Source organism: Narcine bancroftii, chromosome 2 (assembly GCF_036971445.1).
Source record: "Narcine bancroftii isolate sNarBan1 chromosome 2, sNarBan1.hap1, whole genome shotgun sequence".
In the NCBI taxonomy this organism is placed as follows: Eukaryota; Metazoa; Chordata; class Chondrichthyes; order Torpediniformes; family Narcinidae; genus Narcine; species Narcine bancroftii.
Genome location: NC_091470.1, coordinates 284,819,451 through 284,834,233, shown reverse-complemented (window position 1 = coordinate 284,834,233; position 14,783 = coordinate 284,819,451). Strand labels below are relative to the sequence as shown.

Here is a 14,783-nt window from a genome sequence, read left to right as displayed (position 1 = left end):
CTTTTGTCCCTGGAATAAAAGCACTGTTATACTCACCTTTCTTAATGTGCACACATCTAGTTCACAGAGCTCATAATATATCAGATTACCATTTGACTTGTACAGAGTTGCACTTGGAGGGCAGGATGCCAGTGCAGATGAATCATGGTGATTTGGTCATTAGAACGAGCAGTGTAAGGCCACCAGTAGCTTAAAAAAATGCCTGAGTAATACAATTGGGGGGGGGGGGGGTGGAAGCATGTACTACCTTTCAGAATCTCAAGACTATCCCCAAGTGTTTTATTGATAATGAATTCCTTACTACTTACTGTGTAAATTATTAATTTAACAAACAATATTTAGGCATGGTATAGTAACTGCCCCAAGATCCTACATCATTTTATTTCGTTTGATGTTGAGCAAATAATTTTCCTTCAGATCTGAATTAAATCAGATGGGTTTTTTTAATGTGTGCATGCAACTAATATTTTGAATGATGGTTCTTCCTCAAATGCCCATACAGGCATATAACAATCCATGAATCTTCTCAATGGAGAGTTGGTGGTCAGAGATAAATATTTACATTTCAGTGTCAATTAATTTTAAAGGGCTTCACATGATATGGTTTCATAGCATTCAATAAAACTAAATGCTTTTATTGGATGATTAATTTTTTTCTGGCTCAAAGGTTTTATTTTTAAATAGTATCATACTACAAAAGCATGAATCTTTTTGAAAGTCAAAAGCCTGTTTACAGGCTCTTTTAAACTTTCATTGATGTTAACGAAACAACAGGCTGTGTATTTCCATTCACATTAGTTACTAGTGGAGCAAAAATAATCTCATTTGGTTTTTTAATTATCTGCATGAATGCTTCTTTGGATTGTGTTCTGGGAACAGCAACTGCTTGTGAAAACAATTAACGCTTCCTGAGCTGTAATTGAATTGGTGCCGGTTTTTGTTTCCCAGCAGATCACCCTCTCGGTTTCTGCAGAAAACACAGACATCACCACAAAGAAAGTAGCAACTATTAGTGATGTCTGTGAGTCAATGAAGGAACAGTTGTTGGTTTTGGTGGAATGGGCAAAGTACATTCCAGCTTTCTGTGAACTGCCACTAGATGATCAGGTAGTGTGAACACTTCTAAAATTGCCATTTCGCTTTATACCGGAGAATTTTATTGCAGCTTCTTGCTGCTGCCTCAGGTGTGTGATTCTTGGTTCTATGTGCATTGATGCTTTTATATAACATTACATCCAGGAACATAATGGTTAATTTGTTAACTAGCAACCAGCAGTCTCAATTATTGGTTTGTAGGCTTGAGGTTTTGACAGCTAGAGCATTCCGATTCAATAAAGGAATGCTACTATCAGTCTTTGGCTTGGCTTCGCGGACGAAGATTTAAGGAGGGGGTAAAAGTCCACGTCAGCTGCAGGCTCGTTTGTGGCTGACAAGTCCGATGCGGGACAGGCAGACACGGTTGCAGCGGCTGCAGGGGAAAATTGGTTGGTTGGGGTTGGGTGTTGGGTTTTTCCTCCTTTGCCTTTTGTCAGTGAGGTGGGCTCTGCGGTCTTCTTCAAAGGAGGTTGCTGCCCGCCAAACTGTGAGGCGCCAAGATGCACGGTTTGAGGCGATATCAGCCCTCTGGCGGTGGTCAATGTGGCAGGCACCAAGAGATTTCTTTAGGCAGTCCTTGTACCTTTTCTTTGGTGCACCTCTGTCACGGTGGCCAGTGGAGAGCTCGCCATATAACACGATCTTGGGAAGGCGATGGTCCTCCATTCTGGAGACGTGACCCATCCAGCGCAGCTGGATCTTCAGCAGCGTGGACTCGATGCTGTCGACCTTTGCCATCTCGAGTACTTCGACGTTAGGGATGAAAGCGCTCCAATGGATGTTGAGGATGGAGCGGAGACAACGCTGGTGAAAACGTTCTAGGAGCCGTAGGTGATGCCGGTAGAGGACCCATGATTCGGAGCCGAACAGGAGTGTGGGTATGACAACGGCTCTGTATACGCTTATCTTTGTGAGGTTTTTCAGTTGGTTGTTTTTCCAGACTCTTTTGTGTAGTCTTCCAAAGGCGCTATTTGCCTTGGCGAGTCTGTTGTCTATCTCATTGTCGATCCTTGCATCTGATGAAATGGTGCAGCCGAGATAGGTAAACTGGTTGACTGTTTTGAGTTTTGTGTGCCCGATGGAGATGTGGGGGGGCTGGTAGTCAAGGTGGGGAGCTGGCTGATGGAGGACCTCAGTTTTCTTCAGGCTGACTTCCAGGCCAAACATTTTGGCAGTTTCCGCAAAGCAGGACGTCAAGCGCTGAAGAGCTGGCTCTGAATGGGCAACTAAAGCGGCATCGTCTGCAAAGAGTAGTTTTTAATAAATGTGCATTGTTGTAAAAACCCATTTGTTTTACCAGTGAGTTTTATGGAAGCAGATCTGTATATTCTGTCTGTGAACCTAGCCCCACTGATGGTTAACCCCTTAACTGTCTTCTGAAACAACAGGAAAAACCAAGGGCATTTAACCATCATCTTAAAATGATGATCCATTGAATAACTTTGACGTTCTACTATAAATGAACAGAACTGTGGATTCACTGTTGTCCAATCTTCATTGAACGACCTGAATAATTAACAATTAAGTACTGTATATCTTGACTTCTCAACTGGTATGAGAAATACATTGAGACTAAGCAATTCTATAGGATTTTTAACCAATCAACTGTAATTTCAATAACAGATTATAGGTGCTCCTCTACTTATGATGGGGTTGTGTTCTGAAAAACCCATCAAAAGTGGAAAAACTGTAAGTCAAAAAAGAATACCACATCTACTGAACATCATAGCCTAGCCTACCTTAAATGTGATCAGATCACTTACCGTAGCCTACAGCTGGGCAAATTTATCTAAATCAAAGCCTATATTATAGTTAAATATTGAATACCTTTTATTCCACAGTGAAAAAAAAATTAAAATCATAAAATACAGTGCCAGTGTACTTTCATAACTTCAAAAAGTCATAAGTTGAGCCATTGTAAGTAGAGAATGCTCCTCTACTTATGATGGCTTGAAAAATTAGGAAAAATAATTAAGAGATTGGTCCTGTTTTAATTCAACTCTAGGTGACACTCCACTAAGTTCTATATTGAACGTTAGGAGCATGAATACAAAGTTTATCGATGGTGAACCAACTGGAACGTGTCGTATTGAATGTTATATGTGATGTATTTTTAATCTTTGAAAGCAGTGTTCTTCTGCTAGGATGATCATTTTTAATAAAAACAAATTTCTGCGAGTTTTCCATGAATATAAATTGGTAATAGGCATATTTCACTATTGAACATGTTCGTGTAATAGAATCACTAATGATTTATTGTAGGGCTCTTGTCAATTCATCTTCATTAGTTATTTAGTTGAAAATATTTGGGATCTTCCTGTGTCTCAAATTTTTAACTTTTATTACAGTAATGATTATGGTCCAGGAACAGGACCAGCCACCAAGTAATGAGTCTGAATTCATTCAATCTCGTAATTTATAGGCCTCTACCAGAATGAAGGGTTCACAGATGCTGGGATGGGATTTATTGACTTACATCACATCAATTTACCAAATATAATTTCAAGACAGATAGCACTTTTTATCAATTCCTCCTCAGTGCTGGTCCCTAGTACTTCTAGAATGTTGTGTGTATTCTAGAATGCAGAACCAAAGAACCTGTTCATTTGGTCTGCCATTTCCTTGTTTCTGTTATGAATTCACCAGAGTCTAACTGCACATGACCTACAGTTGGTTTAACTGGTCTCTTTCTCATTGCATATCTATAGAATCTTTCCAGTCATTTTTTATGTGACCTGTAAGTTTCCTCTCTTAGCCTATTTTTTTTTTCTTCCTCTCCTGAGTTCCAAATTCAGCCCAATTCTGAAGTTTTTTTTGCTTTTTTTCGGAAATTTACCCCTTCTTTACTTTTTTGGCATGGTTGAGCCTCATTTCCTATTTTATTTTTATTCCAAACAATGATGTACAGTATTTTGGTTCCTCTAGATGATCTTTAAATACCTGCTATTGTCCATCTACCATCAAAGCATTAAATGCACCAGCCAGTCTATTCCAGTCAATTCATATCAGTTACTTTTTAAGTTGTGGACCCAGATCTCTGAATTGAGGGTGTCACTTTCCATCCAAATGAAAACTTCCAGCATAATGTGCTAACTCTTCTGCAAGGGCACAACAAGGCTACTAACTAATCCTGCCTCATTGAAAACACCCAATTTAGGATTGCCTGTTATCTAATTGATTCTCTGACATATTGGTTGAGGAAACCATCCATCTCTTACAGACTCCAGGAAATCTTCCTCCTCCCAATCTGCATGCATAAATAAAGTCACCCATAATAACTGCTTCCTTTATTTCCTGCTTGATGCCATCCCTGTTTAATGGACTGTATACCACTCTTACTAATGCTCTCTGACCTTTGGTGCTCAACAACTTGGTCCATACAGATTCCACCTCATCAAAGCTGATGTCCTGCCATAAAATTGTATTAACTTTCTCTTTAATCAGCAATACTAACCCATCTTCTTTACCTTTCATTCTATCCTTCTTAACTGTTGAGTACTCTTGAATATTAAGTTCTCGGTTCTGGTTACCCTAAAGCCATGTCTCAGTAATTCCAATCAGGTCATAACTGTAAACAGCTATCTCTGCTGTGAATCCATTCACTTTATTGGTAATGCTCCTTTCATTGAGAAGAATCTTCAGGCTCCTATTTTCAATGCCCATTGTCTTTTTAGAATTAGTTTTGCAAAGTTACCTTTTTTGTCCCTTGTTTTAGATATTTTCGCCCTTTTACTTATTTTTCTTACTTTTGCCATCCTTCCTTACTGCCCATCTACTCTTGATCCCACCCTCGTTCCACTGTAGTTTACGTCCTCCCAAGTAGTCTTTGCACATCTGTGAAGATGTTTGTTCCCCTTCAGATCAGGTTTAATATGTCCTTCATATACAGGTAGCTCCTACCCTGAAAGAGAGCCCAATGGTCTAAATATCTGAATCACTTCATCCTACACCAGACCCTTTGTCAGACTTTAAACTATCTTCCTGATTCTTGCCACACTAGCATATGACATAGGTAGTAATCCTTACATTACAACCGTGGATGCCCTGCATTTAAATTTGCAACCTGGCTCCCTGAACTCATTTTTCCGGACCATGTTTCCCTTTCTACCTATGGCATTGGAACTAATATGGACCACAATGTCTGGCTATCTCCCTTCCCTTTCGGAAAGCCCTTAACAAACCCCAGTGTTCAACATTCTGAGGGCATTAGCTTTCACTGGAAACTGTATTGGGCATATAAATTACATACAGGTCAGAGGGTGTTATCTTGCACTGACATCTCCTGACACCTCAAAGCCTTTTCATCACCTTCAAGACACAAGCAGGGGAAATAATGGAATATTCTCCACTTCGTTGGGTGAGTAGTTCCAATGATGCTCGAGACCATTCATGACAAAGCAACCTGCTTGATTGACACCCTTTCAACCACGCTAAACATTCATATTATTCATTATCATCACAAAGTCTCTCACTCACCTACCATAAAGAATGAAAGCAGCAGGGAACATTTGGGAAGCACAGTTAGCTTAGTGGTTAACGCAATACTATTATGGTGTCAGAAACCTGGGTTCAAATCCCGTGTTGTCTGTAAGGAGTGTGTACGTTCTCTTTGAGGCTGCTTAGGTTTTCCCAGGAGATCCAGTTTCCTCTCACCCTCCAAAGCATATGGGGTTGTCAGTTAATTTGGGTGTATTTGGGCAGCATGGGTTTAAATGACTGGAATCAGCTTCTACTGTGCTGTACACAAGATTTAAAATGTAATTTGTCACCTGCAAGTTCTCCTCCAACTTGGAAACTATTCTGGTTTGGAAATATATTGCCAATCTTTCATTGGGTCTTTGAATTATACACATTGAAGAACTTGATTTATATATGTTGGGTCTAAATCCTGGAATTTCCTGGTGAACAGCAGTGTGTCTTAGATGGACTATGGCAGCTCAAGAAAGTGGCTCACCACAGCCTTCACAAGCCCAACTAGAGATGGGCAATAAATGCTGGTCTTGCCTGTTGTCTGCAGGATCTAAAAAGTGAATAAAAAATGGAAAAGTGACTGCTTTGTTGCTTCAAATATGCCAATGAGACCTGCTCCAAACTATACACAATAGTCTTCAAAAGGAAGTACACACAATTTCTCTTTATAGTACATACAATAACCACCGCCAGTGGGCTGATAACGCCTCAAACCGTGCATCTTGGCGCCTCACAGTTTGGCGGGCAGCAGCCTCCTTTGAAGAAGACCGCAGAGCCCACCTCACTGACAAAAGGCAAAGGAGGAAAAACCCAACACCCAACCCCAACCAACCAATTTTCCCTTGCAACCGCTGCAATCGTGTCTGCCTGTCCCGCATCGGACTGGTCAGCCACAAACGAGCCTGCAGCTGACGTGGACTTTTTACCCCCTCCATAAATCTTCGTCCGCGAAGCCAAGCCAAAGAAAGAAAAGAAGACATACAATAACATAACAATCATAACTTAACAGAACATTTGCAGCTTTCAATGCTGATTAACATCTTTTACCTTTTCTTCTGAAAGCAATTCCCCCAGATGGGAATAGTAAGTTTCCAATTTGGGGAATTGTTGAGTAGAGGCCAGCCATTTCCCCTTCATGATTCTCCCTCAGGTTAGTTCTTGCAATATTTCACTTTAAAATGGTGGGTGGAAAGTAAGGGACTAGAGATGTATGGGAGGGTGGGGAAGGAGGTGATGCTGCAACAAGGAAAGTGCATTTGAACTGTGTATGACTTCACCTTCACAACATCATTTTGGATTGATGGAGATTATAAATCAATGAATGCTTTTTACAGGGGGTTTCCACTTCCAGCTCCCCCTCTGCAAATGCAGTGAATATCTTATTTTAAGAGATGGCTAATGAGGTGACCAAATTTTGTCCAGGGGACACATGACTTGCCAGTGATCACGTGACTTAAATATCCTGTTACATGCTGTATATTGTCTGGCACCATCATAAAATTAGAGTAATTTATAGGTGCTAAACCTTTTCATGTCAGCATATCAATCAATAAGGGCAGTCACTTTAAACTTATTAAGAGATTAAATGTGAATCAACATTTAAAGCTCAAGTTAAAGTGAAAACTTAAAATGTTGGAAAAACTCAACAAGTCAGATAGGACCTGTAGAATGAGAAATTGCCCACGTTCCAGGCCTGTGCCCCTTGAATTTTTCTTGCATTTTGGAATTCCTGCATCTGCAGTTTATTTATTTTTTTAAAAACCTAAAAAACAATTGTTTTGTGCCATGCACCACATCATTTTATGATGTAATTTGTTTCCTATCTAAAACACTGGGATTTGCAGAGGTTAGTTCATTAGAAGTGCTTAAAGTGGAGGCATAAAGTTTTTGAAAGACTGAAGGATGTACGGATCTGTCCCTGATGAAGAGTTGAAGACTGGGATAAATCAGCCAGAATTATAGAGAATGACGAGTCATGTCTGAGGGACCAAGAGGCCAACTCTTACACAAAATATTTTTGTGCCCTTGTGTTCACTATGTGGCAGAACCTCTATAAAATTGGTTTGTTGGAATGAAGTACAGCAGCGGGGGAGGGGGTGAAGTAGTATGGGTCTTTGAAGCAATATGACAGTTTAATGTTTGGCACCCAGATTTAATAAGATTAAGTAAAATGTTTTCATCTACAATTTATCCTTAGATAGTTGTCTTCAGTTAATAGCAATGTACCTTTTAATTTTATTCTAGGTTGCTTTGTTGAGAGCACATGCTGGGGAACACTTGTTGCTCGGAGTAACTAAACGCTCTATGTCATACAAGGATATCCTGTTGCTGGGTAAAAATGTCTTCAAATTCATCTTTATTGGAGATAGCATTTAAAATTGGATATACTTCTGAGAATTGATGCACTACAGTTATTGTGAGGAATTCTTATTTTTAAAAAAAACTACTGATCACTTCTGCCATTTTCAACAGGAAATGACTATGCCATACATCGCAATAGTCCAGAACTGGAAATTAGTCGTGTGGCAAATAGAATTTTAGATGAGTTGGTGCGGCCTTTTCAAGAAATTCAGATAGATGACAATGAATATGCTTGCTTGAAAGCAATTGTTTTTTTCGATCCAGGTGGGTATATAAGCTCATATCAGAAAGAAAGTTAGACATTTTTCTATTGATGCCTGTCATAATCAGAAGAAAATAGATTAAACATTGGTTGGACGAGACCTCTAGGTTTTAAGAGCCTGAGTTGGGGTTTGAATCATTTCACTAACTGGAGGTGTAGTGGACAACAAGGAAGGCTTTCAAAGTTTGTAGAGGGATCTGGACCAGCAAGAAAAATGGGCTGCAAAATGTCAGATGGAATTTAATGCAGATAAGTGTGAGGTGTAGCATTCTGGAAGGGCACTAAGTAGTGCAGTAGAACAGAGGGATCTGGAAGTACCGATACCTAGCTCCCTGGAAATGGCATCACAGGTAGGTAGGGTATTGTGATAGTACAGACCTATCACCAATGTATATAGTTACAGTATCTAGAGTGTAATGACAGCGATTGGCTGAGAGCTTAGCCACACCTACTGTCAGGGCCTTAAAGGGTTGTGTCCCTAGCCAGGTCGGATCATTCCGGACTGGTCGGCCACCTGTGAAGAGCTCCTGTCTTTTGCTAATAAAAGCCTTGGTTTGGATCAACAAGTCTTTGGTTCTTTCGACGAGCTCTACAGGTATTAAAAGAGATTTTGGCACACTGGCCTTCATAAATCAAAGTACTGAATATAAGAATTGGGATGTTATGGTAAAGATGTATAACGCATTGATGAGGCCAAATTTGGAGTATTCTATGCAAGTTTGGTCACCTAACTGCAGGAAATAAATCATAAGATTGAAAGAGTGCAAAGAAGATTTACTATGATGTTGAGGCACTGAGTTACAAGGAAAGGTTAAATAGGTTAGGACTTTATTCATTGGAGTGTAGAAAAATAAGGGGAGATTTGATAAAGATATTTAAAATTATGATGGGTATAGATAGAATAAATACAAGTTGGCTTTTCTACTGAGGTTAGGTGAGATGCATACCAGATGGCATGGTCTTAGGGTGGAAAGGGAAAAGTTTGGGAGGAGAATTAGGGGGAATTTCTTCATACAAAGTGGTGGGAGTGCAGAACAAGTTGTTAGCTGATTGTGGGCTTAATTTTTACGTTTAAGGAAAATTTGGACAGGTACATAGATGGGAGACATATGGACTGGGTGCAGGCCAATGGGGCTAGGCAGAATAGGCACAGATTAGAAGGACTGAAGGACCCAGCAATGGTTCCAATGAAACATTGTTTCTTTCAGCAATTAAAAATCATTTAACGAAATTGGCATTCCTAAAACTCAGCAGGTCAAACAGTGTACTTTATATAGCAAAGGGAAAGATGTTTAGCCAATGTTTCGGGCTTGAGACCTTCATCAGGGTATGAACAAAATGTAGGCAGTTGCCTGTACAAAATAATGAGGAGGTGGAGGGGCAGAGGGAGGAGCACAATCCCACAGTTGGAGGCATTAGGTGGATAAGAGAGGGAGGGCATACCAGCAAACAAGGGGAGGGGGAAAGCTCTGTGAATGGAGAGGGAAGGGAGAGGAGACTTGGAGGAAAGAAGGCAGAAGGAAGGGGGGAAGATGGGGAGAACCGGGAGAAGGTTAGCAGAAACTGGAAAATCCATGTTAATGCCATCCAGTTGGAGGAGTGTCCAGATGGAAAATTCAATTATGAAGTAGGTGTGAGGCCTCAGGCTCCTTCAATTTACAGGTGGTCTTGGTTTGACAGTACGAGGCCATGGACAGACATGTCAGCGCTGGAGTGGGATGCAGAATTGAAATGGTTGATTGGCCACTGGAAGATCCCTGACACTGATGCGGACAAAGTGAAGGTGTTCAGTGAAGTGGTCTCACTGTCTGCGTCCAGTCTCTCTGATGTAGAGAAGGCTACAACAGAAGAACCAGATGCAATAGGTGACTTTCGTGGATACAAAAGTGATGTGTTATTAATCTTTAGTAATTATATATATCTTAGTAAAGGAATTGTGGGCTGGACAGGGAGTGCACTCACAAACACCACAGAAACCATTCTGAAAGTCAAAATATCTGTTAAACCATTGTTGGCTGAAGCTGTATAAACAGCCATAAAACCTGAAGTGTTTCTTTTTTTGAAATAATGAAGACAATAGTGTCTGTCTGTGGCCTGGTATTGTCAGACCAAGACCACCTGTGAATTGAGGAGCAACACCTGATTTTCAGCCTGGAAACTTTCCAACCAAATGGCATTAACATCAGATTCTCCAGTGTCTTCTAACCCATGTCCTGTTCTCCCTTTCTTCTCATCACACTCTCCTTTCCTCCCGCTGTCCTACCCCATCCCTCCATTCATAAAGCCATCCACCTCCCATTTTTATTGGTGTTCCCTCCCTCCCTCATCCACCTATTACCTCCTGCCTGTGTTACTGTGTTCCTCCCCTGCCACCATTTTGTCTTGTCACCTGCCAACATTTTGCTCCTACCTTGATGAAGGGGTTAAGACCAAAACTTTGGTTATGTATACGTAAAGCACAGTGCTCGATCTTCTGAGTTTCTCCAGCATTGTGTTTTTACTTCAATCATGGAGTCTGCAGACTTTTGTGTTTTACTCCTGCCATTGCTGAAAGGTGTCTTGTCCACTGGAAACCGCTGATGGAAATTTAGGTGGGTGCTGGCCAGCCTAAATGTTCAATGTGCACTTGCAAATGGCAAAATTGTGTACTATGTGAGTGTTTTATTACATAATTTATAATACTATACCATACTAATAAAATATGTTAAATATGGATATCTAAACAAATTTAACTCTAAAGTGAACTGTTTACTCCAATCCAGCAAAAAAGTGAAATAATTCTACAATCACGTCTAAGAAGATCATAAAGAGTTTACCATTGTATCACTGCCCAATTATAGTTAGCAGATCTGGCTGGTTAAAACAAGTTAACACAAATAAGACTTGGGTTCAAATATCACAAAATTTGACCATGGAAACAATCACCACGGCAACATTATATGATTATCTTGTATCCAGAGGCTAATTCTTAATTTGAGTAAGACACTGCTGTCAATGTATATTATAATTAGAAGAGGTATAATCACTGCCTGAATCAACAACATTGATTTTCATTAACCCCCAAAGTCTAAGTTGCCCTCTTTATGTCAGCAAAAGAAAGCAAAGAGTTAGGATGTAACTTTAGATATTATCATTGAGTTAAAAGTCCTTTGTAAAAAACATGTCGACATTGTAGCAGGAATTGGGTACCACTGTGATTATGAACTAAGTTGGAACTATATTTGACTCTCATTGCAGTGCGAGGAGGTGACAGCACCTAAGTTACTACTTACATCTTTGTTTCTTTTAGTCGGTACCCCTACTAGTATATTGGAGGCAATTTTTGACTGAGAGTTAGTACAAACCATATTATTGATTTAGTTAGCCTTTGTATACAACTGATATAAGAAATTGCTTCGATTCAAACTCAGTGCATTGAACTGAACAATGTATGTCATGGTGCAAGTATACATGACACATTCCAAGAATATCAGTGTATGCAAAGAATAGAGTGTGAATGTGGTGAGATCTCGAGACAGCAACTTCATTGAGATAATCAAAACATGTATCATTTCATGGAATACTTGCCACATTGGTTACCATGACGTTAGATATCATGCCTTCTGCGTGATTATTGAAATTGATAAATAATTGTCTCATTTTGATTCCATGCCTGTTAAGGAGAGGATTCACTTTTTAGAACCATTTGAAAATTTGTCAACATCTGTTTAAAACAAGGCAAGAGTGTGAACTCAGCTCTAGAAATCTGTGCTGATTTCAGGGGATAGATCTGCTCTGAAATACGGCACAATCACTGTAGCGAATGCAGTTGATTCTGAGCTGTATAAGAAGACACTTTTTGAATTCAGTAGGTGTGGATAGATCTGAGCTGGGCCTTCCTCCTCCTTGACTACAGGTTAGGAATATAGATGAATGTTCCATCATGAAGCCTGAACTGTACCTGAAAGCTTGTGTTTGGAAATCTTCATGTTGGTCCAAAAGGTTGACAATGTGGAAGGTTGTACATTTCTGGCAAATAATAAGCATGCAGCCCCTGTTAATTGTTTTTGCTGAAAGTCACCGCTTCAGTCTACAAACATCAGCAGGTAAAACAAAGTGTTAGATTTGCTTACTGCATTTTACTAAACAAATCTACAAAGCATAAACTTAGTTGTATTGAGTAACATGCAAGTCCTTCCTGGACTTGAAATGCTGTTGTTTGTCTTTCAGTTACAATATGCATGCACATTTTATTTCACCTTCATTATTTTCCTTCAGATGCAAAAGCTCTAAATGATCCATCAAAAATCAAGAACATGCGTTACCAAGTGCAAGTTTGTTTGGAGGATTATATTAACGATCGACAGTATGATTCCCGAGGACGATTTGGAGAACTACTATTACTGTTGCCGACTCTTCAGAGTATAACCTGGCAAATGATTGAACAAATTCAATTTGTCAAGCTTTTTGGACTAGCTAAAATTGACAACTTGCTCCAAGAGATGTTGCTGGGAGGTGCGTGCAATTTCTTTTTGGTAGAAGATAATTATACAAGCCTGTTAATTAACTAATTCTTTCTTTTTCGATCTTTTTATTAACATTTCATAATATACATAAGGAGAATAGAAATAACACAATTAAAAACAATTAAAATGGTATTGCCAAGTCTACATTGTATAAGAATCATATATAAAGTCCAAAGAGTGAAAATGTGACAGAAATAATTCTCCTAACAAAGAAAACAGATAAAAAATATAATATATATATACAAAAGAAACAAACTAATCAACTAAAAAAAGTTTAAAAACCAAAAAAAAAACAACTGAGCGGCCTATTCTGAGCATCTGTCCAATAGTTTAAAACAGAGCTCTGATCCACACCTACAGTTAACAAAAATGGCAAGAATTATATTACATCTGGGAAGGAAGAAGTAATTCATAGAATAATACCAGTTATATCCCATGAATCTAATCAATAAATGGTTTCTATGTTTCTTCAAATTTAGTAGTTGTATCTAAAGTGTGACTTCTGATTTTTTTTCTAGATTTAAAACAGGCATAACATGAGAAAGTCATTGAAATAATGTAGGAGATTCAGAGCCTTTCCATTTAAGTAAAACAGCTCTTCTAGCTAATAGTGTAGAAAAACCTATAACTTGATATGCAGAAGCAGGTAAACAACCTACATCTGTAATTCCAAAAAGATCAATCAAGGGATTAGGTTGTAATTGAATAGCCAGTATCATTGATAAAGTTTCAAAATATCTTTAATTCATTAATTAATTTGACGAACCTCAAAGAGTCCAGTGCTTTCTGACTTTGATTCTTTAACTTAGTTATTTTTCTGGGTATTTTCTCCTGGAACTTCTTAATTGGCACTCATGATTGATACCCATATAGGAATCATTTTTATACAGTAGAGAGAAAAATCATAGTTTTCATTTCTGAGGATGAGCAAAGTCCAATAATTGAGAAGGCATCAAGAAATCAAAAAGAGAATTTAGAAGATTAACATTAAGCTAGAGATGTACATGAGGGGGTGGGAAAGGATTTCATGTTTGTGTTGGTTGAGGAAGGCAGAGGGGCTGCAGTAGAGCAATTGGACTGAATGATCTTTTTCTGTGAATTACATTCTATGTCATTCCACATAAGTCAGTAGTACCAACTGCACAGATTAGAGTTGACATTTTCCCAGGAAAATGAGTGTTCACTATTCAAAGGTATTTGTGATTATTCGCCTATTTTACAAACTAGGTTTCTATATTTTTCCCTCCCAGTGATGAGTGGTTTAGAGAATGATGAACCATTTCATGCCTTACGAATGTTCTTTCTATTTCTTCTCCAATTAAAGCTAAGGTTGACTATTCTGCTGACATTTTCCTTTCATATAATGAACTACGAAACTCATGAAATTGGAACTCTGTGTAAGAAATTTCTGTGTTTGATCTCTCCGATGCATTGGGTTCATGAGTCACATTCTGTAGCATGAACAAAACTGGTGCATATTCTTTTAAAAGAGTAGTGTGAGCTGCCTCAATGACTACCACCCAGTAGCACTAACTTCTACTGTGATGAAATGCTTCGAGAGGTTAGCCATGGCCAGAATTAACGCATAACTAAGTAAAGATCTGGACTCACTGCCATTCACCTGTCATCACAATCACTCCATGGCACATGCAATATCGCTGACTCTCTACTCAGCTCTGGATCACCTCGAAAACAGCAATTCATGTGTACGGCTGCTCTTCGTAGACTACATCTTGGCCTTCAATACCATTATTCCCTCAGTGCTGGTCAAGAAGCTACAAACCCAGTTCTCTGTAACCCGCTCTGCAACTGGATCCTTGGAAGATCACAGTCAGGATGAATTGGAAACATCATCTCCTCCTCACTGATCATTAACACAGACACCCCACCAAGAATGTGTGCTTGCATCGCTCTACTCATTATACACCCATGATGTGTGGTCAGGCACAATTCCAATGGCATCTACAAATTTGTCGATGACACTGCAGGTTTTGGCAGAATTCCAAATGGCAATGAGTAAGAATACAGGTGGGAGGTAGATTAGCTTGTTGAATGGTGCAACGACAACAACCTTGTGCTCAACATCAGGA

At 39.2% G+C, this 14,783-nt stretch overlaps 1 protein-coding gene across 7 annotated transcripts in view; it reads left to right on the top strand.

The window, feature by feature from the left end:
* LOC138755356 (hepatocyte nuclear factor 4-gamma-like) overlaps window positions 1-14,783 on the top strand; it is a 150,681-nt gene that overhangs the window by 131,314 nt on the left and 4,584 nt on the right. For 4 of the 7 annotated variants that reach the window (XM_069921177.1, XM_069921172.1, XM_069921173.1 and 1 more), the window contains 4 exons: window positions 949-1,107; window positions 7,810-7,897; window positions 8,038-8,190; window positions 12,446-12,682. In XM_069921177.1, coding sequence (XP_069777278.1) covers window positions 949-1,107; window positions 7,810-7,897; window positions 8,038-8,190; window positions 12,446-12,682 — 637 coding nt within the window. The remainder of the gene's footprint in view (window positions 1-948; window positions 1,108-7,809; window positions 7,898-8,037; window positions 8,191-12,445; window positions 12,683-14,783) is intronic. The other 3 variants (XM_069921178.1, XM_069921174.1, XM_069921176.1) reach the window with 2 other exon arrangements.